The 24062-nt window shown below is 46.5% G+C and overlaps 1 protein-coding gene across 30 annotated transcripts in view; it reads right to left on the bottom strand.

Annotated features, from left to right (window-relative positions):
* Positions 1-23417, bottom strand: part of TPM1 (tropomyosin 1) — a 29431-nt gene extending 6014 nt beyond the window's left edge. For 2 of the 30 annotated variants that reach the window (XM_055362523.2, XM_019010721.4), the window contains exons 1-8: positions 22946-23250; positions 21734-21859; positions 8756-8889; positions 6198-6315; positions 4939-5009; positions 4605-4680; positions 3608-3670; positions 3240-3309 (exon numbers count right to left, since the gene is read on the bottom strand). In XM_055362523.2, the coding sequence (XP_055218498.1) occupies positions 3240-3309; positions 3608-3670; positions 4605-4680; positions 4939-5009; positions 6198-6315; positions 8756-8889; positions 21734-21859; positions 22946-23059 (772 nt within the window). In that variant the 5' untranslated portion in view covers positions 23060-23250. Of the gene's footprint in view, positions 1-45; positions 3310-3607; positions 3671-4092; positions 4169-4604; positions 4681-4938; positions 5010-6197; positions 6316-8755; positions 8890-17158; positions 17716-21733; positions 21860-22054; positions 22181-22945 lie in introns of those variants that run through there. The other 28 variants (XM_031002389.3, XM_019010719.4, XM_055362524.2 and 25 more) reach the window with 23 other exon arrangements.
* Between the last annotated feature and the right edge of the window lie 645 nt (positions 23418-24062).

Here is a 24062-nt window from a genome sequence, read left to right as displayed (position 1 = left end):
CGTGAAGATAAAAAGGTGGGAGGAAAAAAAAAGTGGCACAATGAGAAAAAAAAAAAAAGGAAACCAAACCAATAGATGAGAGCACTTGAAACACAGACAAGAAGCAGTCATGCAAACCCCACTGCCAGCCACACCCTTGGAAGGACGTCCATCTTCCCACCTGAGGCCGTCACAGGCCGCCTTTTGGCAAGGGTCCATTTTAAGAAGACCCATGAACAGAATTTAAAAACAAAACAAATTTTAAGCTACACTCATATTTCAGAATATTTAATCATACTTGATGCAAAAAGTTTTTCCCAAAGAATCACATTTTAGCACTGAAAAAGACCTTAGAGACAGATGATCTGCTCCACCCCCTCATTTACAAATGAGGGATGAGAAGACACATTTTCTCTGGTTTCCATGGCAACAGTCATGTCTCTAGAGGCTTTTTTGTTGAGTGTGGGGATTCTATAACCTCTAAGGCAGCAGGCACATGCCACTCTCTTCAAGTTACCATTTTTTCTGCATGGGTAAATGAATGACAGGTGGGCTTGGAAAATGACATTTCCAGCTTCAACGGAATTCAGGGTGATATTAGAATGAAGAACTCTGAAGCATTCCAGGTTAGAATTTATAGTAGTAGAAAAAGTTTAATGTTTAAGTTTGGTTAGTAATATGTAAATTAGTTGTATCTGTTCAAGGTTCTTCTCATGATAACAAGACTACCTACTCCAACTCTTACTGCCTAACACTAAAATCTGGGCCATTAACTCCCAAGCTCACATTGTACAATCTGTGTTTAATTTCCCATTTCTTTGACACAGGTTGTGGTAAATATTTATCGTGGGTATTTTAATTCCTTTCATAAAAACACAAAATTAAAGGCTTGGTTACTCAGCAGAGGGTTCTTTTTACTCTACAATTCTTTTTTTTCTTGAGACGGAGTCTCGCTCTGTCGCCCAGGCTGGAGTGCGGTGGCGCGATCTCGGCTGACTGCAAGCTCCACCTCCCGGGTTCATGCCATTCTCCTGCCTCAGCCTCCTGAGTAGCTGGGACTACAGGCATCCGCCACCACGCCCGGCTAATTTTTTTTGTATTTTTAGTAGAGACAGGGTTTCACCGTGTTAGCCAGGATGGTCTCAATCTCCTGACCTCGTGATCCGCCCGCCTCGGCCTCCCAAAGTGCTGGGATTACAGGCGTGAGCCACTGTGCCCGGCCTACTCTAGAATTCTTAAAAGTAAAAGAGATGATCTTTTATAGTACCACTGTTAAGGCTGTATTGGATCATGCCAATTTCCTTATCCTCAGATTCTCAATAACCTGACACTTTAAGGGTTCCTTCAATCTATATTTAACGAAAATGATTATGTTGTACTTAGTTGAATTTCAGGAAACAAATTTTGGTATTTTTTGAGAAGTTCCTGTACAACAAACGGCATGGCCTTCTAGTTTTACTTGAGTTTAGCTTAATTTCCCAAAAGGACAGTGCTCAAGGTCACTCATTCTAGTTCACTGCTCTAGTTCAGCGTTTACAAAATAAACGGATTCTGAAAAGAAAATGGTTTGTATAGACAGACTTAATCTAATTGGCCTTTATATTAGTAGAAAGTGAAAAAACAATGACTATTCTAGGTTATGACAAAAAGGTTGAACACAAGAGTGCAAAGATGGAGATTAGGGAGCAAGGAAGGCATGGTGGTGAGTTTATTACATTAGCATGAGGGCAGGGTGTAAGCAGGCAGAGTGGATGAACGTTTACATGGAAGTCATATCGTTGAGAGCGTGGTCCAGCTCCTCGCTGATGGCTTTGTACTTCAGTTTCTGAGCATACAGCTCGTCTATGACCAGGAAGTGGAAGGCAGAGGTGCAAGAACATGGAGAGTGATCAAGAAATGGAGGGTGAGTGAGGGTGGTGCGCGCACCATCCCAACACAGCAGCAAGAAAAGGGCAATGCATGAAGGGGTTGGTGCCGCAGCAGGTGGCCAATGCAGGAGGCGTGCGTTTTGTTTTAAGTAAATTGAAACAAAAACAAAGAGAACAAAACCCATTAGAAAATAAAATGAGAAAGACTCAATATGAAAATCATAACAAATATGGTAGGTATATCAGTAAACCATGTGAAATCCTAAACGAAACCACAGAAGGCTGTCTCCTGGTGGGGGGAGGCAGGGGCTAATGGAACATCTTTCTTTTGCAGAGCTATATTGTAATTACACTGGAGTAGTCAGCCATCTGCAGCTATAAACAATGGGAAAAAAATGCAAGGGCAGTGTTTTGGAAGAACAATTTGTGACTACAGCCTGTAGCCCTTATCTGGCTCCGCCTTCAAACCACGGACTTCCTGACCACACTAGACCACTGGGATGGCGATTTCTCAGTGCCATTTAAGCTACTCCTGTGGTCTTCCCACTCAAGCTGCCTATTACTGGTCCAGGAGGCTTGAAAAGCAATGGGCGCCACACTTTATATGGCAAGTCTGCAACTTAGTTTTTGTAATGCTGCAGGTTTCATACTTTGCTGCACTTTGGCAGATCATTTTGCAACCATTTATCATTCTCTCTTCTCCACTATTTTGGTTATTATCTGCACCAAACACTAGTTCCTTCTCTAATCCCTTCTGTGATGTAGATATTTGTCTTTTTTCTTTCTTGTTCACAGCTAATCCTTCACAAGCTTCAAAGCTCAACATTTAGGATATCTGTGAGATAGAGTGGTTATTACTAAAATAAAACCTAAGTGCCTTAGGGAAGAAATGCTTAAGTATAATTTTTCCCTCCTCCTTCAGGATATAAAGTACTTTGATAAGATAATATATGACTTAAAAAAACCCCTAAATCCTTACTTTGAATTCATACTTGGAAGAAGATGGGTTCTTCTAAAAACAAGACCACAATCACCACATCATTCCCAATTTAATTAGGAAGTAACACTAAAGATATAAAATATACTAGAGTCATTCTCACCAATAAGCACCTCACTCACAGTGAAAAATAAACCTGCCACACTTCTAATGAGCATGAAGTCAAGCTGGATGGCATTTGCCACTATAGCTGGTGGCTAACTAGTCACCTTGTGAGCAGAAGACTTAGGTTCATGAGTTCAAGAGCCACAGAGGAAAACCCCAGAGGACAGACAGGAAGAATGTGCAAGTGCAAAGGAGCGTATCAATGTGGATGCCCTTGAACTGGAAAACTGTTTTGCCAGATTGGTATTCGACCATAAGGATTAAACTAAAAACACTACTTAAGATCTTACCTTCTAAGTCATCAATGCTTTTCTCCAATTTAGTTACTGACCTCTCCGCAAACTCAGCCCGAGTCTCAGCCTGTAATGATTTATTTGAGTTAAAGTTGGGAAGTTTTATGTTTCCTGTAGCTACAAACATAGGGAAAACTAGAGGATGAAAATGAAGCACATCACCTATAAAATGGATCTGAAACTACTTGTCAGTTTCAGTCACCTCTGTGAGAAATGGCAGCTAGCACAGTACATAAACTCCAAGGCGACCTTTGAATATTCCTGACTTGGATCATTGGAACTTTAAAATGAAAAGGCCCTGACCGGTTCCATGAAAACAAACTCATTTAAAATCCAGTTGGCTTCATCCACAACTCTCATATTACCTCCTTCAGCTTGTCGGAAAGGACCTTGATCTCTTCCTCATATCTGTCTTCCTTCTGCGAGTACTGTAATTAAAAAGAGCATTCCAGATGTCAGGCTGCAGCTCAATCTACTCATGGCTTCTCATGCAAAGAACTCGCCAGCCCAGCCAACAGATGTTAAGGATCTCTTAGGAGGTAATGGAACCTCTGATATCAAATGGCACACTGCAATACATTCTCTGCTTTCTTGCCTATTGTTTTACATGGGATAACAACAAGATAACTTATCCACTTGGCACTTGGTTTAAATTAAATTGATGCCTCATATCCCTAACATAAAATAAATTCTCTAGTTAAAAAAAAGAATTTGTTATCTAGTAACTCTCCAAAAATCACCTCACAATATTGCCATTTACTAAAATGTCTACTGTAAGTGTTGCTTTCTGGCAGGGCCTCTTTTGAGCAGCTCTTAAAAGATGCCTTTCCCCACCATCCTCCTGGCCTACCTTCTCAGCCTGAGCCTCCAGTGACTTCAAGTTGTTCGTCACAGTTTTCAATTCTTCTTCAAGCTCGGCACATTTGCTAATGTTTTCGATCAGAGGCAGAAAGGGTGGGAGACAAGCCAAAGGAAGGAGAGAAAAAGGAGAGGGATGGGAAAAAATGAAAACTGAGTCCTAGAGACGAAGGGCTGCCTTAAAGTAGCCAAATCATCAGGTATTAAAATGTTTAGTTTTGCCAGGAACACTGCCCCCCAACCTCGCAACAGCAGAAGGCAGGGTGACCAAATCCAACAACTTTGAAGTGCGATAATTTGGCTCCTTTTTTGGCTGCCCAAAGAGCATTTATGAAGGGAAAACAAAGGAGCATAAAGGACCAAGGGAAAGCACTTAAAGCAAGATATAAATAGCAGAGGGTGAAGTGAAGGTGCAGTCGTTATACCAAACGAACCAGGAGGCATTGGAAGCTGAAAGATGTCTGGGTTGCAGTTAAACCTAAAAACCACACGAGCCATCAGTACCTTATCCTCTGCAGCCATTAATGCTTTCAAGGTCTGATCCATTATTCTTAATTGTTCTTCCAGCTGTCGGACTTGGCTGTTAGTGGACACAGGAAATGCACAAGGCCATTCACAAAATCAGTGTGCAGGTAAGGCATGCAGTGATACACGCATTCATACATAAGACACCCCACACAAGTCCTCCATGTTCCATACTCGTGGCTCATCCACATCAAATGAGCACAAAAGGAGCCCGGAGCTGAAACAGGTAATGTGCAGCTGCCAGAAGGTCATGCTGTTTAGTCACTGCTCTGCAGCACCCCATTCGTGGCCTCCTGGCGCCGGGCCCGCTTACCCTTCTGAGAGCTCAGCCCGCTCCTCTGCACGTTCCAGGTCGCTCTCAATGATGACCAGCTTACGGGCCACCTGCAGCAGGAAAACACAACACACACACCATGGGTCTTGCAAGCTTTGTGTAACAGAAGGGCATGGGGGTAGAGATCAGATCCCATCAGGCCCTAAGGGTTTTGTCTACAAACAATATGATCCTCTTTCTGGTAGACCAGAGAGAAGCAACTCTCTATTAGGAGTGCCAGCAGAGAGGAGATCAGAGGCTTCTGCTTTGACTCAGAATGGTTAGCTGTGACTGGGCAGTCTCAATTGGAAGTCTGACCTAGGTGAACCGGCAGCCAGACCAAAATGTGGAAGGAGGGATAAAATACACATTCACGATCTCAAAAACAGCAGTAGGATGAGACATGTACTAAAAGGTGGGGGCTGCCAGGAAAACAAAGTAAACCTAAGAACTCCATCAATTTGATGGCTGATCTGTGCATCTACCTCCTTACTGCAGTGGAAGAATACAAGAGACACTAACGTGAGACAAGTTGGTGAGATAACTGACAAAATCAAATTTGTATTTAGTGGAAGAACCAGAGAGAGGAAGGGAGCCTCTGAAGCAGATCAAAACTTGTGAGCATAGTGTAATCTGAAGGTAATAATGGTAATAAAAAGGAGGGGCAATGCTGTTTCAGGATAGCCACGATGTGATCCAATAAGGAAAAAACAGAAACCTTAATAATCATGTTGCCTCTTATCACAGGAGGCTGTTTTCATGGGGACACGACCAGGAGCAAATTCTGCTGAAAATCTGCGTTGATAATAGTTTTCTACCACCCTTGAGGAGAGAGGCCTCTGTGAATCCACTGAGAAACTGTCTGTGGTCTCTAAGCTGCCCAATCTGGATGTGCCAGGTGACTCTGGGAAGAAATGACTTGCACCATGACAGCATGAGAGCCTCCTTTCACAAGACACAGGGCCCAACTCTCCCTTCCGGCCAAAGATCTTTTGTCTGGATCTTTGTGGTTGGGGGAGAGGAGTTTCGGTCCTTCTTCCCAGTGCTACTGATTGGCTTCCTGATAAAAGCCTGGGATCCCCTAGCAGGATTAAAATTAGAACCGTTTTCTGGACACAAAGGAACTCTGCTTCTCAAAACCACCCATTTCTGCCAACAAAGCAGATGGCCTCACTCGGGAATCAAGACTGTGCATTGCTCCCTGGCTTCCTGAAGGCCACTGCTGGGAGTCCACAAGGCTTTGGGCCCCAGGATCTGACCTCTTCATATTTGCGGTCGGCATCTTCAGCAATGTGCTTGGCCTCTTTCAGTTGGATCTCCTGAATTTCCATTTTTTCTTCATCTTTTTGGGCTCGACTCTCAATGACTTTCATGCCTCTGAAAAGAAAGACAAGCAAGAAAACCCAAGATTTAGAGCTGAACTTCCCAAATGCACACTGCACTGCTGTGGTCTGTGAGGCTTAGTGTAAGTGGTAGACCAAAATAGAGCACAGAGCTACTTTTATTTTCCAAACCAGGAAACAACAATTTCCAGAGCGAAAGGTGGAAAAAAGAGACACATTTCTCTCTGTTCACTGTGAGTGAACTCTCTCACTTTGAGTACTGATGAAACTATCAGGCATCTAACATTAATGATGATGAAAGGTACTATGTCAGGAATCTGTCTGAATCTTGGCGGTATGAAACCGGAAAAGCCAATATGCTTTACTATTAAAAAGATAATGAGATTTCTTGCCTTTCCTGTGGGAAGCCTCAGCTTGCACATGAACCAAAGCTAGAACAAAATCAAACTTATCTTTATATACCTCTTTCTACAAAGAATCTTCTTACCCTGCCACCCATAAACAAAAATATTAGACTTAATGTTAGATTTAATAAACTATTAAGTCCACAAAAAATGCTGATATTTGACCATTTCAGACAAGTAATAATGGCAATTTCCTATGGTTCAACTGAATGCTTCAAATTAAGTTTTACCTGTAATGGAACCCTTTCATGACAGCAATGCTGGGAGACAGGCCTGACACTGTCCTCTACACTGAGTGTATTAGGGTCCTATGGCATGGTGTATATTAGGGTCCTATAGCGTGGTGTAATGTTTCAGAAAAATACTAACTGACCTATGATATCTTACAGATATATGGAATAACAAGTCATGTAAAATGGAATTCACTTATCAAAATTTAAGTAGGCAGTATAAGTGAACCACTATTTTTTTATTTTTATTTTTTGAGACAGAGTCTCGCTCTGTCACCCAGGTTGAAGTGCGGTGGTGTGATCTTGGCTCACTGCAACCTCCACCTCCTGGGTTCAAGCGATTCTTCTGCCTCAGCCTCCCGAGTAGCTGGGATTACAGGTGTGCACCACCACGCCTGGCTAAGTTTTGTATTTTTTAGTAGATTTAGGGGTTATGCCACGTTAGCCAGGCTGGTCTTGAATCCCTGGCCTCAAGTGATCTGCCTGCCTCGGCCCCCTAAAGCGCTGGGATTACAGGTGTGAGCCACCACATCTGGCCCACTATCTTTTGATGAAGCATAGGAATACAGTTGAGGAGATCTGGGTCGGAGTCTTGGCTTAGCCACAAATATGCTGTGAGCCTTGGTGCAAGTCACATCAGCCTCTGAGCCCTACTTTTCTCATTTGTAAAACTAAGGGACTAAATGATCCCCAAGTCCCCTTTACTCTGAAGTCTAACATTACCAGACTGCCTTTAAGGTACACTAACAAGTCTATTTCAGAAAGAAGTCAGCCACAAAACTGCTCTTATGCGTACACTGTAAGATGATTAGTCACCTTAAAGAAGTCCAAAATGCTTGGTTAGCGAAGAAACACTAAGCAGCGGTGAATAATGGCCTAAAAAGTTTAGCTAAAAATCTTCTTTAATCCTAAAGTCTGAAATCACTCTTTATACTTGGTACCTGGTGGTAGGGTCACTTCAAAGAGTAAGAAATGGACAAGATGACTGACTGCATTCACTTGCCCAGGTCACAGCACAGACACACATTCAGTGCTCTGAGCCCCTTCATGCTATGCCATCCCTCAAGCGGCAGAACACTCTCTCACCTCATGGAGTCTCTCTTGAAGTACTTCTATGCAATACGGCAAATCCTTACTTCCAACAGTTGAGCATAAGGGAAAATGCCTTTTAGACCACACAAGGCTGTGCTGGTCTATACGAACCATGCTTTCCTTTACTACCACAAAGCTGAATCTGAGTAATAATTCAGCTACAGCCAGATTACAGTGGAGGTGGGCTCAGAACACACGAGCATCTGACTATTTGTGTGCATGTGTCTTGTGTGTATTACTAAGACCAAGTCCAAAATATTTTACTTTTGCAGACCATGTTTCTGCTTTGTGTTTTTTCTTCCACCTATTTGTTAAGCTATTTTGACAACTGATAGTCCACAGTTCCTTTATTTACACCTAAGCCTCCTTGTATATTATAAAATAAAGTTACACTTTAAAAAATGCACAATTGCTCTGTGGTCAGTAGGAGTGAAAGGGCCAACTTGTATCCCTGACATTTCTCCTTTACATGTCTGTCTCCCTCATTGGATGGTGAGTTCTGTGAGAGCAGGAACAAGATCATCTTCTTCTTTGTAACCTTAGGGCTTAGGACAGTGCTTTGGACATAGTAGGTGTTTCACTAATGCTAAATGAACAAAACCAACTGAGTTATACCTGGGATCAATAGAGGAAATGATCCCACCACCAGGGGACTGAAAAATTCTTAAACCTCAAAGATCACAGGAGCCCTCCGGTTCATTCCACCAGGAAAGGCAGCTGCAAAAGATGGCTGATGAGGCATTCTCACCTCTCACTCTCATCTGCTGCCTTCTCAGCTTCCTCCAGCTTCTGCAAAGCTGTTGCCAGACGCTCCTGGGCACGATCCAACTCTTCCTCAACCAGCTGGATGCGTCTGTTCAGAGAAGCTACATCGGCTTCAGCCTAGGTAGAGAGTGAAAAGCATTTCAGAGTTGGGGAGAAACTGAGGGTGGTAGCTTCAGGAAATGGCTGGGACTGCAATGCTGATTTCAGACAGGAAGACTGTCTTGTGGTGAGCTACCTTTAAGTGCATTACAAACCCTCATCAACTCTGGAGTTCTCGGACACATTTACACATTGATTTATACAGTGAACATCCATATTTGTGTATACACAAATCTATACACACAATTCTCATCAGACAGACAGATCATTAGCAAACGCTCTTTCACATGGTTCCTTTCTTCCGTAGATTTTTTTTTTTTTGAGACAGGGTCTCGCTCTATCACCCAGGCTGGGGTGCAGTGGCACGATCTCAGCTCACTGCAAACTCCGCCTCCTGGATTCACGCCATTCTCCTGCCTCAGCCTCCCGAGTAGTTGGGACTACAGGCGCCTGCCACAACGCCCGGCTAATTTTTTTGTATTTTTAGTAGAGACGGGGTTTCACCGTGTTAGCCAGGATGGTCTCGATCTCCTGACCTCCTTATCCACCTGCCTTGGCCTCCCAAAGTGCTGGGATTACAGGCGTGAGCCACCGTGCCCGGCCCACTTCCGTAGATTTCAACACCCTGGCTTTACTTGCCTGTTAAACAAGAGTGTCATCACAGCCACCTCACTCACTGGGGGCCTGAAGTGTGAACTGAGACAAGACTTACCCAGGCTCAGCCATGCAAGACAATAGCAGTACAGCCAGAAATCGGACTCAAGAGTTTCACTCAACTCTTTCCTTCAAGCCACTTTATTATAGGATCCTTACAAAGGAACTTATATAGTTTAAAATTTAGTGGTTCTAAAATACACACCACATGAAGGCCCAACACAATCCAGTAACCCCTTTTAGAATAACTGGCCTCATTGGAACAGAGCCAAGACAAATTTCCCAAGTGTTTTTGATGTAAGCCTATGATTTTTCTTTGAAGTCAAGGTTAATACAAGAAAAGTATCAAACTCCTAAAAAGAAAAATAATACAAGTACTGTTTTTACTTGGTATCTGTCACTGAAATAAAATGTTGGTTTCTTTGAGAGGCAATGATTTTTTTCCTGTCATAAGAAATTGTTGCTATGAGCCTCAGAACACTTATAAGACTATGATGGTCCATTATACACACTTGCACTGGTGGCTGTTTAAATATTGTGCATGGAAGTGGGAGATGCAATTTACTAATCAGGTAAAATATCCTCATCCACTTTGAATGTATGTTCACTAAGGGGTGGTGGGGTTTTCAGAACACTTAGGAGTTTTCTAGAAATTACAATACACACTTAGGGACCCATGGTAATAGGATAACAAATTTCTCTACACACAGCCCTGTCTTTGTCATTGAACTGTAAGCTGCTCACATCCAGAGAACTCACAGTTCTCTGTACAGAGTATGGGCTCAGTAAGATGAGTAAAACCAACCTAATTTTAATAAAAGCAACGTTCTCAGCTTATGGATCCACAATACAGAGTTGGAAATGCAAATGTAGTTAGAAACTGTGGTCATAGTCTTTAATCAAAGGAATCTGAGAACCTTCAGTTCTTTGCTCACCTAGATTTGTAAGATTTTAAATGCCAAGTTTTATCTGGGAAGAGAGGTGAGTAGGGCATCTCCAACCACGGTGAAGGACTCTATAAAAACATGTAAATACACTTTTATCTTGACAAAAATGTAGTAACTGGTTGATGGAGGCAGGGAGCAGGGCAAATGTGAAATAAATCAGAGGAAGAGCATTTACAACTGTACTGCCTACAAAGTAAATCATTATCAGTGCACAGCTGGTAACTGGACCCAGCTAGGAATTACTGGCAGATGACTGTTGTTTCTGGTGTGTGTGTGTATTGAAGGGTGAGGGTAATAGGATAACAAATCTCTCAATTATAGGGAAGTGTCTTTTAAAAACCATTAGGCTTTTTTTTTTTTAATTACTATTACTGGAAGGATGTATATATTAAGGATATACTTTTGGGTCAGGTAAGATTTCTTCACTTTTCTATATTTTCATTTTCCAGTAAAATTCTATTCCTTTTGAGGGTGGGGGGGAGACTCAAAGCTGAAGCAAAAACAAAGGGCAAACAAAACAAAACAAAATTTAAAACCACACAAAAAAAACCAAGCACACAAACCAAAAGCCCTACAACAACAAAAAGCCTCCATAGAGTGTCTAGGTTATGTACTCAAAAGCACTGTACACTTTCTTTTCTTTCCCCCTTTCTTATCATTTTCAATATGATGGCAAATATCCTTGTTACAGAGGCTATGGCCTATTAGAGAAATGCCAGCAAGATTTTCAAAACCTTTTTGTAGCTACCAAGTTCCAAGTTCTCTGCTCTGCTTTAGATCTGGGCCTAAACCTCAAGGACTTTGTACTCACAGAAAGACGACTGTTTATGCTTTGGGGAAAGAACCCTCTGGATGACAGGTCTCTATCCCCAGCTCCCCACACAGCCGAGTCACCAGAAAGGAAGGAGACAGCACCTCATGTTCATTCCAGCCTTGCACATGAGATCTTCCTACCCAAAGGGCCCCTACCAATCCATCCGTGTCTTCCCTCTGATCACCCCCACCCCCACTCTTTCCCTTAGCTCTTGGCACTGTGTTTACAGAATGCTGTTGTCTAAATGCCACTCCTGTTTCCCCAGGGCATTCTATAGAACCTCAGACTCCTGGACATCAGAGAATATGTCCTACAGGAATACCAGCCAGCAGGGCTTCATACAGGGTACCCCAGCAACGACTGGGCATGGAGACCAGTTTCTAGGTGACAGTTTGTGATACAGTGGGAGGAATGGTAGGGCACACACAGCAGACCTGAGAGTGGCTGCCCCTTCCTGAGGAGGCCCTGTAAATCCAAAAAATAGGGTCTCAATTTTTTAGCTAGAAGGATCCCTAGGCATTGTCCAGATCAGCAATTCCCACAAGTGGCTGAGTGTCAGAATCAACTCAGAGATGAGCATTAAAAAAAAACCTTTCAGCTGGGCGCTGTGGCTCACGCCTGTAATCCCAGCACTTTGGGAGGCCGAGGCGGGCAATCATGAGGTCAGGAGTTCGAGACCAGCCTGACCAACACGGTGAAACCCCGTCTCTACAAAAAACACAAAAATTAGCCAGGCATGGTGGCACATGCCTGTAATCCCAGCTACTCAGGAGGCTGAGGCAGGAGAATTGCTTGAACCCGGGAGGCAGAGATTGCAGTGAGCCGAGATCATGCCACTGCACTCCAGCCTGGGCGACACAGCAAGACTCTTGTCTCAAAAAAAAAAAAAAAAAATCAAACTTCCAGGCCCTGTCCCTAGAGATTCTGATTCAGGAGGTCAAAGGGGGAGGGCAGGAATCTGTACTATAAATAAACAATCCCCTTTGCCACCACCCAAAGAAGCTGGCTATTCTTCTAGCTCTTGACTAAAAACAGGCGGCAGGAGGGAACTCTGACCCTGGGCACAGAAGTATGTGGAGGCCATACAGCCATCAGTGGGAGACAGGATTAAAATCCAAGTCACTAGGCTCCCAGCATGCCGGCTCTCCACTATGTCACTTCTCCTGGCTTCCCGGAACATCACGGAAATCTTGGAACTGGCAGTTCTCACTCCTGTGTCTTTATCTCTCCTGAGATCAGATTGAGATGTTCTCTGGCCCCCACCCCAACTCCCCAAAAAAGGCCTCAGGCACAGATCCTAACCAGGACTGGGAGAACAGTTGCTGCAATGCAAATCATCTGCTAAAGTGATTATCACAATCTTTTTGAAATTAGGCAGGATATAAAATTGAAAACTTCATAAAACAATGCTAATGGGTAATGGGAAGCTCACATAAGGACACGGAACATTTACTCCCTAGCCCAGAAGTCAATGCCTACTGCCCCAGAGGTTTCAGAGCAGGACAGGCAGAGGGGCTTTGAGGTTAAAGCCAGGACCTAGGAGTAGTATCTGAGGTACACCTATCTTTATGGGAAAACCCTGAACCCATGACAGGCTCTGCAGGCCCTATTATACTGGCCTAGTAGAATTTTTGTTTGGTTCGTTAGAATTCAAGATATGCTTAATTTTATAATTTAATCAGGGCCACTTTTTTCTCTTTCTTATTTTTACTTTTTATTCTGATTTATTATGCTTTATGTTCCAAAAGCCCCACACCTCTCACCTTTACTAGCTTTTATTTCTGGTATTTTTTTTTTTTAAGTTTTGAGATTATTTCAATATTTTCTAAGGTTCTTTTCATCATGGCACCTGGGGAGTCTTAAGGACCTGTTGTTGCCTCTGCCGGTACAAGCCCATAGACACATGACCATATGTTATCTAAAAGCAGAGATATAAATAACAAGGCATTTGGGGAGGGTCAAGACCCCAGACACAAATTATTTGCAGGCATGTAAATCACTCTTAGTGTACTGAGTTAGCTTTCTTCTTCTTCTTCTTTTTTCTTTGAGATGGAGTCTAGCTCTGTCTCCCAGGCTGGAGTGCAGTGGCATGACCTCGGCTCACTGCAACCTCCACCTCCCGGGTTCAAGCGATTCTCCTGCCTCGGCCTCCCCAGTAGCTAGGATTACAGGCACATGACAGCATGCTCGGCTAATTGCTGTATTTTTAGTAGAGATGGGATTTTGCCATGTTGGCTAGGCTAGTCTCGAACTGCTGACCTCAGGTGATCCACCCGTCTCGGCCGCCCAAAGTGTTGGGATTACAGGCATGAGCCACTGCACCCAGCCAAGTTAGCTTTCTTCCAACAGCAGCCCACGTGCTGACTGCCAGTGAAGTCTTTCAATTTGGGATGCTAGTTTCTTTTATTTCAAAAGTGCTATTGTGTTCTAACAATTAATGAACTACTCAAAAAAGAGACTGCTGTATTAGTAAAGGCTACCAATGTCCTCCTGCAGATGTTTTTAAGTAACTTCCTGGTGCTCTGTACTTGAGGTGCCTTACAATGCATATGACCCTCCTCTAAGGGCATGCACCCCATTCCCCCACCCCAACATGGTACTATATAGAAATCAAGGGTATGCCCACCCCACCATAGTATAATATTATCCCAAATCAGATTTGAAAAAAAAAAAAACTTTTATGAGGCCTAGATTTTCATGAAATCCAGATGTTTTAGCCAATACAACAACAGAAAATTAAAAATGGCAGTGACTTTCACTTTTTAAAAAAGTATTCCAGTTAAGGTTATTAAGAAAAAATACTGGTGGGAGAATATTATACTCTAGAAATCAATCCTCTGGAATATGTTTCCAAAGTCCTGACTGAACTGGAGTGGAACTTGGGATGATCAAAGGTCAGGTCTTTTTATTTCATGCAAACTGTAGTTATACGAAGAAGGTTTCACCCAACTTGCTGTGTAAGACCAAGTGACCACAGCCAAGCTAAACTTCTGCCCTTATATGGTAAGGAAAGGGGGGAAAAAAAACCACTGATGACATTAAGGGGCACTCCCATGGATAACAGATAAACACAACCTCCTGTGTGTGTGCCAAAGCCCATAATTTATGAGGCATATTTGTATAATGAGGGAGAACAGACATGAACAAGGCATTGTAGTGCCTCTGCCTTGCCTACATATGAAAGCGGAAATCGAGAGTATACATTCCAGTTACAGCCACTCTGGGAGTGCCAATGCAAGCACAAAATGCACCCTCGGTTTTCCTATCCCGGAAATATTTACCAAGTGTAAAGAGGGAAAGTGCTGGGAATTTTTGTAAATTGGTTATTTCCCATGATTTAATCATGTTACTAATTAAGAACCTTCTGGCCACAACTCCCTGTCTCCTTGTTTGCTGGATACTACTCAGAAAGGAAGATTCTTCCTGCCTTTTTCTTTAAATAATGAAAAAAAGCAAACATAACCCTAGTGGGTCACAAGATCTGGAATCAATCATGTCAAGCAAAGTAGCCTCATTCCAACATTTTGAAGGATCCACACACCTTGGAAACACAGACTAGGAGGAAGTAAGGGATGGCTGCTTTTTCCAAGGTAAGGGCTGGTTTAATAGGGCCTATTAACTACAGTCTGAGTATTTGAATTTAGGCCAACTCTCTGGTCAAATATTTTTTGCAGTGGCTCATGGTTTTGTCACTAAACCTTTATCTTTGCTGCCAAAAGAAACTGTTACTGCTAGCTTAACTCACAGCCCAAGCTACATCTAAATACCTAAGTTAGCTACATTTAAGTTCCAATTTCAGAAGTTAGGAACAACTTGCAGCCTGAAAGTCTCTCTTCAATGGTCTGATCCAGTCCTCAAGTTGCTGTCTTAAAAGGTTCTGTGTTCAATCAATCACCCAGGTAGATTGTTTGCAAAGATTACTTAAAAAAATTGAAACTACTTAAACCACTTTTGATATAAAGCCGTGAAAAGAACGAAAGTATTATCTTTAGCCAACTGGCACAGGAAGAGTTCTGTTATAAAAACGATGTGCAAAAGAGAAGGTAAGAATAAAAGTAATAATGTGCCCTTCATAAAATTTATCTTTTGTGTCTAACATCAATCACTAGGCCAGGAGCCAATACAAGGCTCTCCTGCATAGGGTCACACATACTCTTTCTTAGCAGGGTGAGGAGACCTCAGACTTCTACCACTGATACCACTTCAACCCATCAAACATGCCTACCAGCCTGCCCACTTCCTCTTCATTCAAGCCCCCCCCCCCCAACAAATGTTGATTAAAAGCAGTAAATGAAGTGTTTTATGATGTCATGAAATGAGCAGGCCATCTTTAAGACCCCTTGCTGGGTGGGGAACTGAAGGTGAAGGAGCACTGGGCTGCCAGGGCTGTGCAGTTTTAATGACAGCGGGCACACAGCACTTAGACCCTTTTGCGACAAGCATCAGTGTACTGTCTTTACATAGTAACTCCTTTAACCGACAGGTAGATGCTGTTACTATCCACACTTTACACACAGGGAACTGAAACACAGAGGTTAAGTAACTTGCCCACTGCTAGTAAGTAGTGGAGACAGGATTCAAGTTCTGACAGTCTGGGTCCAAAGTTCTTGTTCTTATCCATCATATTCTATATAGTTCTAATGGTTCAAGGACAGCTACTAGCCAGTTAGGGAGTCGGAATTAGTTTACCACCCAGCCAAGTTCAGGGATATCCACAGGACTTTTGCTGACTCGTCCTATAAAGCAAATACTGAGAATTATCTTTTGCCTATTAATTTCCTTATTCCTGCTTGTATTTTATCTGAAACTTTTTCTAGTTGAGCTTTCCTCTGAAGAGGACCATTTCAGGTCTTGAAGTTTCTGTGGCCAGCCATACAGCCATTTACAAACACTTAACCAGAACGACTTACTCAACTCAGAATAACCCCGTATATTAAGCACAGCAGGACATCATACTATCAATTGTCATAAAACTCCCAAGGTGTTTGTTTCAGTATCTTCATTAAAAACACACACACACAAAATCGACAAATATCCAATACTAGACTACCTCTGAAATCCTGTTCGTGTTTGCTGGATACATTTGCCTTAGAAGAAAGGAAGGAAGCCAGGTATTACATTTAACAAGGGGGACGGGAAGCTCGCAAGAGAATACACCCAATAACTGTTGACATTTCGCCAACTTTTTCCAAGATTTGGTAACAAAGGATTATCTATCTGTATGAGAGAAAAGGGGAGGAGGACTGCTGAAAAAAGGGACGGGTGAAGGGTTTTGCATTATATGTTAACTCTTCCAGCAGAACGCGGCGCTGTCAAGCTGTCAATGTCTTTCTACCGCCTCGGAGACACAGGCCGCCGGGAAACCACAGGGTCGACGGGAACGGCGGAGTGTAGCATCCCCGGGCCCCAAGTCCACAGTGCCTCTCCCACTTGACCTGTCGGCGCCCCTTCTCAAAGTACGGATCTCCAAGAGGAAGGACCTCCTCCCTCTCCACTCTCAGAGTAAAGCAAGCCAGCAGCGCAAAGTGCACCTCCCAGGGACGCACAGACACGACCGAAAGCCACCACCCCAGAAACAGACCTTTCCTGGGAAAATGCTCCTTCCAGAACCTTCTCAACACCACCCGTTTCCCCTGGGAGCGTTTACTTTGGATCAGCGAGATGGAAAACAAAGGCTGAGGAGAACAGGCCGGGCCCCTCCCCAGAGCCCGCCGCCAGCTGGCCCAGGTGCGCCAGGTGCGCCCTGGAGGCGTGGGGACGAGGGACCGGGGCCTGCAGGGGGGGGCATGCAGGAGGGCCCTGCGGGGCGCCGCGGGGCTGCCCGGGGAGGATGCGCCTCTGGGGGCTGCGGGGTGATGGGTGTATCCCTTACGGTCTCCCTCAGCTTCCTCTCGTGGTCCAGCTCGCGCTGCAGGGTGCCCGCGCGCTCCTCAGCGGCGTCCGCCTGCTCCTGCAGGCTCCGGATCTTCCTGCGCACCGCCTCCAGCGAGCTACTCCCCGCCATCGCCCCGGACGGTAGGCGGGCGGGAGGGCTGCAGTGGGAGAGGCCGGCTGCTGCCCTGCGGACCCGGCTGCCGCGGCTGTCCACGCTGCCCTGGCTGCCCAGCGCCGGTCCGCCCCGCCCAGGCCTCTCTGTGCGACGGCGGCGCCCCCTGCGGCCAGGAGCAGTCCGGAAGTCGCGGCCTCCAGGGCTGCGCAGACAAACCGCAGGCGGGCGGGCGCGCGCGGCTGGGCGGGGCGCGCGCCGCGGATCCCGGGACTGGCTGGGGGCACTGCGCATGCTCGCGGCGGCGGGGAGAAAGGCGCTCCTGGCGCGCTGCGGGGGTACCTGGTGAGCTGTGCGCTCCGGGAGGCCACTGCACTAGGGCTCTGGCTTCCACTTCTAGGGCCCCTCCCCGGCGCCGTGGTGACCCGGGGTAACGGAGCTGGCTGCTAAGGGCAATAGCGACTCCTGCTGGCCGCGGGAGCGCTCCGCTCCCGAGTCCAGATTCCCATGCCCAGGAGCCAGAGAAGCTGAGCGGCGGGTCTGGAGCCGGAATATGCCCTAAAGGGCCTGATCCCAACCGCAAGATTATAACCCCAGCACTACCCCCATTCCCCAAAACTTCACGAAGTGAAAACCACCCACGTGTAGAGCACAGTGGTTAGACCTCCTGTTCTAAATGCAGTTTTCCTACGTTGACTCTGGCTCCTAGTTTCCTGCTGCGTGACTTCGGACAAATAACTTGTCTTCTCTGGGCGTCATCTGTAAAAGTGGGAATAATAATAGTACTTTCCCCATGGGGCTGCTATGAGAATTATGAAGGACTATAAAGCGCTTAGCACAATACCTTGTACATAGTTAAAAACTCAAATGATAGCTACGATTAAGAAATACACAAGCACTGTTTTAAGAGTCAGGCTGAGGCCCATAATCAGCTGTGTAATCTCAGGCCAGCCTCCCTGGGGCTCACTTTCCATGAAAACAGTCATCCAAATGGTCTCTTCTCTTTACAGCCTTCTTTGGTGTCAGACCAGCCTCTGAGATCTCCTGGAATCCAATCAGTCCTGGGCTGGACTGGGATGCCTTTAAAAGGCACCCCAAGGAAAGCCACAGAACCCCATGAGAGAGCCTCTGGCTACAGGTGGAGAAAACCACCGCAGATACAGTCTCCACCGATTTCCCCCTTGAGCTGTATTCTTAAATGCCTTCTAAGTCTCAGGGCTTTTTCTCCTCAGGTTTGTCACAGAAAGCTCTTAAAGCCAGCTCCCTTGTGTGTGGGAATAATAAAGAAAACATGCTTGACAACCCTCTCCTCCTCCAAGCCCTAACAAGGAACTTTTGCTTTCCTGACTCATTTTCTGTGAAGTTCCTCACAGCCTCTGCTGAGACTCTTACAAATCCCAGCTTGGGTCCTTGCATCCTGTAGGTGGGAGCTTCTCGCTTTGTTTCCCCGCGGTTCATAAGGTCAGGTGGGGAGGTTACAGCTGGTCCCCTAAGTGCAGAGACTGTCGGCCTCCAACATTGAGAATGGGGGAACCGGGTGTCTGGGAACCTCCAGGAGCAGCCAGGAAACTGCTGGATACTGGCAAGTGCCCTAAGCAGCCAACTAGTGACTTAATGTCCTGGGAAAGTCAGTTTCAGGTGAGTTCATTTTCATGCCGATGTCATTATACAAGAGTTTAGGAGAGTTTTCTCATCCTTGTCTGTAGGTTGGAATCACTTGGGTATTTTTTAAATGCTGCCGCCTGGGTTGCATCCCCAGGGATTCTGATTTAACTGGCCTTGGGTGCATCCTACCTTTGGGTTTTAAAAGCTCCCTAAGTGATTATGTTTAGAGAAGGTTGAGAATCCCTAAGTTAAGAAGTAAAGACCTACAAAGGGATAAAGACTCACATGCTATAAATATCAGATATATCACAGTTACTGGGGAAGAGATTGGGGGCCAGAAAAAAATGGAGTGTTCGATCCCCTTCAGCCTCACTTTTGACTTAGGTGGAAAGACAACACAAAATTCCAAACAAGACCATCAGGGATACTACTCCTGAATGACAATCTTCTAAGCTAGGTAGAGCCCACTTCCAGAATAGGATTTGTAAAGTACATCAGTAAAGTAGTAGAAAAATGTTTTTAGTAATAATAGTAGAAAAATGTAAAAGTGTTTTACACTGGTGAATAATGACAATGAAATGTCCTAATCCCAAAGGTAATACAGTTCCACCTCAGGAAGCTGACTTCTCCCTTACCGGACTTCTCCCTTTTTCTAGTGACATCTGTCTCTTCCTCCTCAAGTTTTGACTATTTTTTAGTAAATAAAAAACTAATACTCTCAATATGGTCATGCACCGCATAATGATGTTTTGGTCAATGAGGGGCTGCATATATGAGAGTAGCCTCATAAGATTATAATAGAACTAAAAAATTCCTATCGCGTGATTTGTATTACAATTGTTGACAGTATTCAGTACAGTAACATACTGTACAAGTTTGTAGCCTAGGTGTTTAGTAGGCTATACCCTCTAGGTTTGTGTAAGTACCATACACTCTATGGTGTTTGCACAATGAAGAAATCACCTAACGACACATATCTCAGACCTTATCCCCCTTCATTAATCAACAAATGACTGTATAGCATTTCTTCACTAACTTCTTCAATATTCCTACGGGCTCCAAACTCCAGACAACCTAAAGTGTCCTAAAAGGGAATGTGATCAATACACTACCAAAAAAGCCATATATGCCAGATTTAGGGGCAGTTTCCCGGTGGGAAAAATAACCAAAACAAGATTCAAGAAGCTCCCTCCCCTGCTGCTTCCCACACCAGCTGACTTTAAATAACTTCTTTCCCATTTCTGCCCCACCCCATTCCAGTGCTCCCTTCAACAAGACTTTTCAATAAAGGCAGTTAGCACTACATAGTTACAATAATTATTATCCTATTTTTTTCCTTAAGAATTGTAGTAACCTTTTTCTCCCTCTTTTGCCTTCAGTCTTACTGGGCTATTTTCAAATTCTCTGCATTCTTTTCCTTATAAGGAATATCTTTCCTTGATCTATTAGCAGCTCTTTTGAAAAAGCTAAATAAACGTCCTGCTGGAGAATTTGCGGGAGGCAGGCATCTTCCATTTAGCCATATATAGAGCAGGCATCTGATCTGCATTATACAAAGTAGGCTCAGAGTTATATATGGTTTTTGGCTCTTTTTCCAAAGCCAGGTAGTTTCGAATTTAAATGTTTTAACGAAATCAGTGCTTCCCCCAAATCCCCTTTCCAGGAACCTTGATTTTCACTGAAAATTTCTTTTTGTCAGATCCTAAATGTCCTCTCTGGAGTTCTCATTTACAAAGCACACCTGGATATACATCTCAAGCCTTTCATGCTACAAAAGACTTTACTAATTTCAAGACCTGAGACCCTTCAGTTATTTGCATGTTACTTTCATATAAAAAAGTCTGCTGTTGCTCTTGGTGTTTCAACTGCTGGCATAGCTTTCCCTGGTGCTCACACATTCTTGGAATTGTTACCAACTTCCCAAGGAATTCTTTTCTAATTGGGCCTCTAGGCTTAATTAGCTTTTAGAATGGAATCCAATGGTGTGAAAAGAAGTTGGTCCTTTGGCTTGACTTTCCGAGGCAGAAGAGGCAAGCCCTCAATTAAAAAGCTTCCAAAGGGCAGTGGACAAAGAGCTTAGGAGAGCCTTAGCTGTGTGCATCACCCCTGCAACTATGTGGTGGTTGTCAGAAGGGTGACAGGTGGGGGCGGGGCCAGCAGGAGGGGCAGGGGGCAGCTAGCTCACTATACCATATAAAGCACTGAGCTATATATAACTCACAGCTTACTTTCTGGATCTAGTGCCTTCAGACTGCAGACCCAAGCAAGTATCATCTTCCCAGGCAGATCTTAAGGGGTGGATTAAGGCTTACACTAATGAGAAAGGAAGCCTCAAAGTGTCTCTGTGCCCCACCATGAAGTGCAGCCATCTAAGTAAAGGTACCGCTGTGTCATTTCTTTCATTTAGAGGCCAGGTTCTCTGAACCCTGACTAGACCCACCACCAAACCCAGAACTTCCCACCCACTGGAGATGGCAAAAGGAAAGAAAGTGAAGAAAACCTGGCATTCTCTACACAAACCTTGGTGATGACACCTCAAGGGTTTTCTGCCACCAGGGAGGTGAAGTTCACCTCCAGAGTCCAATTTCAGCTGCTCTATTCTCCCAGCCTCTCATCCACCCACCCCCACCCCCAGGGAGGTAAAGGAAAGGAGAAGAAGAGAGGAGTGGATGAAATATAAATGAATGTGTGCAGTAGCAGTCAGAGGCGGCATCCAATGCTCTGGGCCATGGCAGGGCTGTGTGCAGGTGTCCAGCAGGAACAGGTAAACTTCCTCCATTGCTCTCCAGCCCTGTGGTGACCCCAGAGTGGCCACGCAGGCAAGAGGTGAGGGAAGCAGTGTGAGCGTGCACTTACGTCGGTGGCCTTTTTCTCTGCCAGCTCCAGCTTCTCCTGGGCATCTTTGAGAGCCTCAGAGTATTTGTCCAGTTCATCTTCGGTGCCCTTGAGTTTCTTTTGCAGTGACACCAGCTCATCTTCCAGCTGGGAGTTGGCCAGGGGGTACAGGGAGGGAGGGGGGTGCAGCAGGCAGCGTGATCCCGAAGGGGAGGGGTGTGGGTGCACAGAACCAGAAGGACAGGGACAGCGGGAGAGACAGAGGGAAAGACAGGGAGGGAGAGAGAGAAAGAGAAAGAGTTAGCCATTCGTGCGCCACGCCGTGCCGCGCGCCCCGGGTACCTTGGCGGCGGCCTCTTCGGCGGCCAGGAGGCTGTCCTCCGCCTTGTGCAGCTCCTCCAGCACCCGGTCCCGCTCGTCCTCCGACACCCGCAGCAACTTCTCCTTGGCCGCGATGTCCTCCTCGAGCTGGGGGCAGCGGCGGGCGGGCGCGGGCGGCCGGCACGGACCGGGTGTTAGACACACACAACACACGGGCGTCGGGTTGGTTGGGGCCCCTCGGGCTCGGGGCGCCGCCGAGTTGGAGTGCAAAGGACCCGAGGTAACTTCCTCTTTACCCGAGCTGGAACCGCTCCGCGGCTCACCCCGCACACCCACCTGCCCTGGGACGAGACTCCTGCCGAGGTCTCAGCGGGCTCAAGTCCACTACTTGGGGACACAGAAGAACGCCACTGCTGGCCTGGCTTTCGGGCTGTAGCCTCCATTCCGTCCCATCTTTGTTCTTAGGTAACAACTCCAGGACTCCCCTCTCCTCCCCAAGTTTAAGGTTCCTTTCTCCCCAGTCAAAAGTCAACGAACTTCTAACACTTGAGTTACTCGACCCCCTTTCTCCATCCCTCGCCCTTCCTTCAAACGTCCCCAGGAACCGGGTGTCCTCCTCCCTCCCCCAAACTGATTCCCAGTCCTGAGAATAAAGCGCCTCTAGCACTTGATTTCGCGGGCCATGGGAACCAGAGAAGGGAAATAAGCGTCCTCAGACCAGACTACAAAGTTAGACTAAGCCTGGCTCTTGCGTTTCCCTTCCTCCTTTCCAGACGCGCGCCCTGGCCGCCCTGGGTGGTGGTGGGGGTAGGGTGGTGGCTCCCCGAGTCCTCGGGGTGGGGATCCAGCCGGGGGTGCCAGGCTCGAGTCCCGGCGCTCTGGGCGCGGGCGCAGGGCCGGGGAGGCGCAGACCTGCTTGCTCCTGTCTTCCGCCGCCTTCTTGTCGGCCTCCGCCTGCTCAGCTCGATCCAAGGCGTTCTCCTTGTCGAGCTTCAGCATCTGCATCTTCTTCTTGATGGCGTCCATGGTGGCGGCGGCGAGGGGCCCTGGGGCTGCAGCAGGAGCGGCGGGGCGAGCGCGCGGTCGGGCGGAGGAGCGGGAGTGCGAGCGCGGAGCCGCTTGCTGCTCCCAGATATGTACTTTCCCAAGGGGGCGACCGCATTCCTCAAGACAGCCAATACTTTTTTGGAAAAGCTTTTTTCTCCTGCCCCCCTTCCTCCTCTCCTCCCTCCGCCCCGTGCCCCCTCCCCGCTCCTCCCGCGGGGGCCGCTCGCCCATTCGCTGCAGGCCGCCGGCCTCCCAGTTGACGGTGGATATGACTATATATGGGGACCCGAGCCGCCGAGGCGGCGGCCGGAGAGGCCGCCCTGTTTCTAAACCTGCGCGCCAGGGAGAGGGCGTTGGGGCCGAGCCGGGGCCGAGGCGCAACCCTCCGCCCTCCGCGTCCCCTTCTCCCAGGGCCGGCACCCAGCCATTAGGGTCCCCAACCGAGCCCGCCCTGAGCTGCCGGAGGCCGGGAGAGCGCGGACCAGGTGGTGGATGCGCGTCGCCCCCCTGTGCCGTCCCCCGGCGCGCTTAGCCAAAGGTCCGGGGGCTTCCCAGCCGTGCCGCACCCCGCGTCAGGGTCAGTGCGCTCTCGGCACCCGCCAGCGCCTCCCCGGCAGCTCTCAGCCAGCCAGGTGTCATCCTGCGCGCTCACGCTCTGGAAACTCGACTGGAGCAGAGAAAAGGAGAACGTGGGAGAAAGCCTGGGGCGGCTCTTGAGACTTTCTCTGCGGGCGCGGGTCAGAGAGGCAGGGGGCGGCACAGCGACAGCACACGGAGTCTTGTTTTCTGCCTGCCCTTTCCCCCAGCGGAGGGACAGTCAAATACTTTAGGGACACAGGACTCAGTGGCGTACTTCTGTGCTTGCTGTGCAGTGCCTCCAAAAAGGTGTGCATGTGTGCGTGTGTGCGCGGGTGGCAGTCTAAGGGGAAAGAACATTGAGTTTAGACTCAGGCAATTTGGTCTGTGGTCTCTACTCTGCCGC

The sequence above is a fragment of the Gorilla gorilla genome, chromosome 16 (genome assembly GCF_029281585.2).
Source record: "Gorilla gorilla gorilla isolate KB3781 chromosome 16, NHGRI_mGorGor1-v2.1_pri, whole genome shotgun sequence".
Lineage (NCBI taxonomy): Eukaryota > Metazoa > Chordata > Mammalia > Primates > Hominidae > Gorilla > Gorilla gorilla.
The sequence above is the reverse complement of the archived record's forward strand: the minus strand, read 5'-3'. Positions and strand labels throughout refer to the sequence as shown.